The 2,791-nt window shown below is 58.2% G+C and overlaps 1 protein-coding gene across 1 annotated transcript in view; it reads right to left on the bottom strand.

The window, feature by feature from the left end:
* Positions 1–1,588, bottom strand: part of LOC308148192 (protein unc-13 homolog A-like) — a gene marked incomplete at its 5' end in the record, with an annotated part of 37,030 nt that extends 35,442 nt beyond the window's left edge. Inside the window, 3 exon segments of the mRNA XM_080521637.1 lie at positions 160–230; positions 1,189–1,312; positions 1,403–1,588. Of these exon segments, the coding sequence (XP_080377763.1) occupies positions 160–230; positions 1,189–1,312; positions 1,403–1,588 (381 nt within the window).
* Between the last annotated feature and the right edge of the window lie 1,203 nt (positions 1,589–2,791).

Raw genomic sequence — 2,791 nt, 5'->3', positions numbered from 1 at the left:
ATTATAGTATCAGTATTATGGAGGACAACAGGACACCAGCACGCTTCACTTGGTCAAACAAGAACCAAATGAGAAGCTTCTGACTACGAGGGAAACCTTCTGCCGGTTCCTGGTGGTTGGGTTCCCGAGGACCAGCTGGAGATTAAACAAGCGTCTTACGTCTTGGTCCCTCATGGCGTTGAGCTGCTCCAGCTTCTTGGCCCAGTACCGAGCCTCGTCCTCCGGGATGTCTGGACGGGGCAGAGACACATCGAGAGACACGAGCCGTCAAGTCAGACCTTCATTCAGCTCAGCCTGATTCCTCCGTCATCTCTGTGGCTTTGCATCAATGCATTGAGTTGTTGTAGCGGCGCGTGTTTTAGCGGCGTGTGTTGTAGCGGCGCGTGTTGTAGCGGCGCGTGTTGTAGCGGCGCGTGTTTTAGCGGCGCGTGTTGTAGCGGCGCGTGTTGTAGCGGCGCGTGTTGTAGCGGCGAGTGTTTTAGCGGCGCGTGTTTTAGCGGCGCGTGTTGTAGCGGCGCGTGTTGTAGCGGCGCGTGTTGTAGCGGCGCGTGTTGTAGCGGCGCGTGTTGTAGCGGCGCGTGTTTTAGCGGCGCGTGTTGTAGCGGCGTGTGTTTTAGCGGCGCGTGTTTTAGCGGCGCGTGTTGTAGCGGTGGCCAAAGTGAAGCTTTGCTTTGTGACTGTTCTACTTGTGGGTCCTGGAGGTTCTGGACCCGGTCCAACCGGGGACTCTTCCTGCTTCTTGTGAAACAGCCTGGTTTGGCTACAGCTTCATGGATGTTGATCAGCTGTTTCCTGTGTGTTTCTGCCTTTGGAGGAATCGAACCCCCAACCGCTGCCCTTGAGCACTGCTTTGTGTGATTTCCCCTCTGGGATTGATACGGGGCTACAAAATAAAATGAATGAGTAAATAAAAATAAGCTCAACTGCAGAAGGCCTCCAGGTCCTGGAAACCTGGAAACCTGGAACCCTGGACCCATGAGGACCAACGTCCAGCTGTAGTGGCTGAAACCACATTTAAAGTACGTCTGGGCCCAAACTAACCTGGAAACATAGTTCAGGAGGAGTCTGGTGCTCAGTATGGACACACACACACACACACACACACACACACACACACACACACACACACACACACACACACACACACACACACACACACACACACACACACACACAGTGTTGTCTCACCTAGCGGCAGTTCAAACCGGGTGTCGAGCAGCACCAGGTGCATTGTGGGATCTTTGGTGCCGCAGATTTCATTGTCGGCCATGATGACCTGCGAGTCCAGCGTGAGCCACTCCCCCGGACCCTCCTGAGACAGACACAGCGGGGGGGGGGGGGGGGGGGGGGGGGGTGAACAAGGCTGCTCCGCCTCCCGGACCTCAGTGGCGACGTGACGGACCTGGTTGGACTGGCGGATGCTGCGGAGGGGGATCCACACCGTGCCCACCATGGTGTCCCAGATCAGGCCTTTGTTCCAGACCTCCACCGTCAGGCCCAGGTCCAGCCGGCTGATCTCACTACGGAGGCCCAGTGAGGACAAATGAGTCCAAACCAAGACCCCGACTAACACAAGAGCAGCATTCATGGTTGTTCTGAGTGCTTTTCTTGGAACGTGTGAACTCGTGTGTGTGTGTGTGTGTGTGTGTGTGTGTGTGTGTGTGTGTGTGTGTGTGTGTGTCAATGACCTGTTTCCTCGGCAGCTGAACAACATCCATCACAAACCCCAGTGACAGGTTGAGCACCAGGGTTCCAGTGTCAAAACACTTGTTTTTATTAAATATCTGCACTGCGTTAGTTTTAGAACTTGAACTCTGCTGACTGACTGACAAACCTAGAACATCCTGTTGAAATGTGTTGATGTCAGCAGTCCTGGAGAACCACGGTCCCACGGTCCTGGAGAACCACGGTCCCACGGTCCTGGAGAACCGCGATCCCACGGTCCTGGAGAACCGCGGTCCCACGGTCCTGGAGAACCGCGATCCCACGGTCCTGGAGAACCACGGTCCTGGAGAACCGCGATCCCAGGGTCCTGGAGAACCACGGTCCCACGGTCCTGGAGAACCGCGGTCCCACGGTCCTGGAGAACCGCGATCCCACGGTCCTGGAGAACCGCGGTCCCACGGTCCTGGAGAACCGCGATCCCACGGTCCTGGAGAACCACGGTCCCACGGTCCTGGAGAACCACGATCCCACGGTCCTGGAGAACCACGGTCCCACGGTCCTGGAGAACCGCGATCCCACGGTCCTGGAGAACCGCGGTCCCACGGTCCTGGAGAACCGCGATCCCACGGTCCTGGAGAACCACGGTCCTGGAGAACCGCGATCCCACGGTCCTGGAGAACCACGGTCCCACGGTCCTGGAGAACCGCGATCCCGCGGTCCTGGAGAACCACGGTCCCACGGTCCTGGAGAACCGCGATCCCACGGGCCTGGAGAACCGCGATCCCGCGGTCCTGGAGAACCACGGTCCCACGGTCCTGGAGAACCACGGTCCTGGAGAACCGCGGTTCTCCTGCTTCAGCTGGATTCAGGATTCTACCACTGAGCTGAGGAGGAGGAGGAGGTGATGGAGGGACAGAGGAGGAGGAGGAGGTGATGGAGGGACAGAGGAGGTGATGGAGGGACAGAGGAGGAGGAGGAGGTGATGGAGGGACAGAGGAGGAGGAGGAGGTGATGGAGGGGCAGAGGAGGAGGAGGAGGTGATGGAGGGGCAGAGGAGGAGGAGGAGGTGATGGAGGGACAGAGGAGGAGGAGGAGGTGATGGAGGGACAGAGGGAGGAGGAGGAGG

This window comes from Blennius ocellaris (assembly GCF_963422515.1).
Source record: "Blennius ocellaris genome assembly, contig: SCAFFOLD_207, whole genome shotgun sequence".
Taxonomy (NCBI): domain Eukaryota; kingdom Metazoa; phylum Chordata; class Actinopteri; order Blenniiformes; family Blenniidae; genus Blennius; species Blennius ocellaris.
This window is presented reverse-complemented; position numbering and strand designations above follow the sequence as displayed.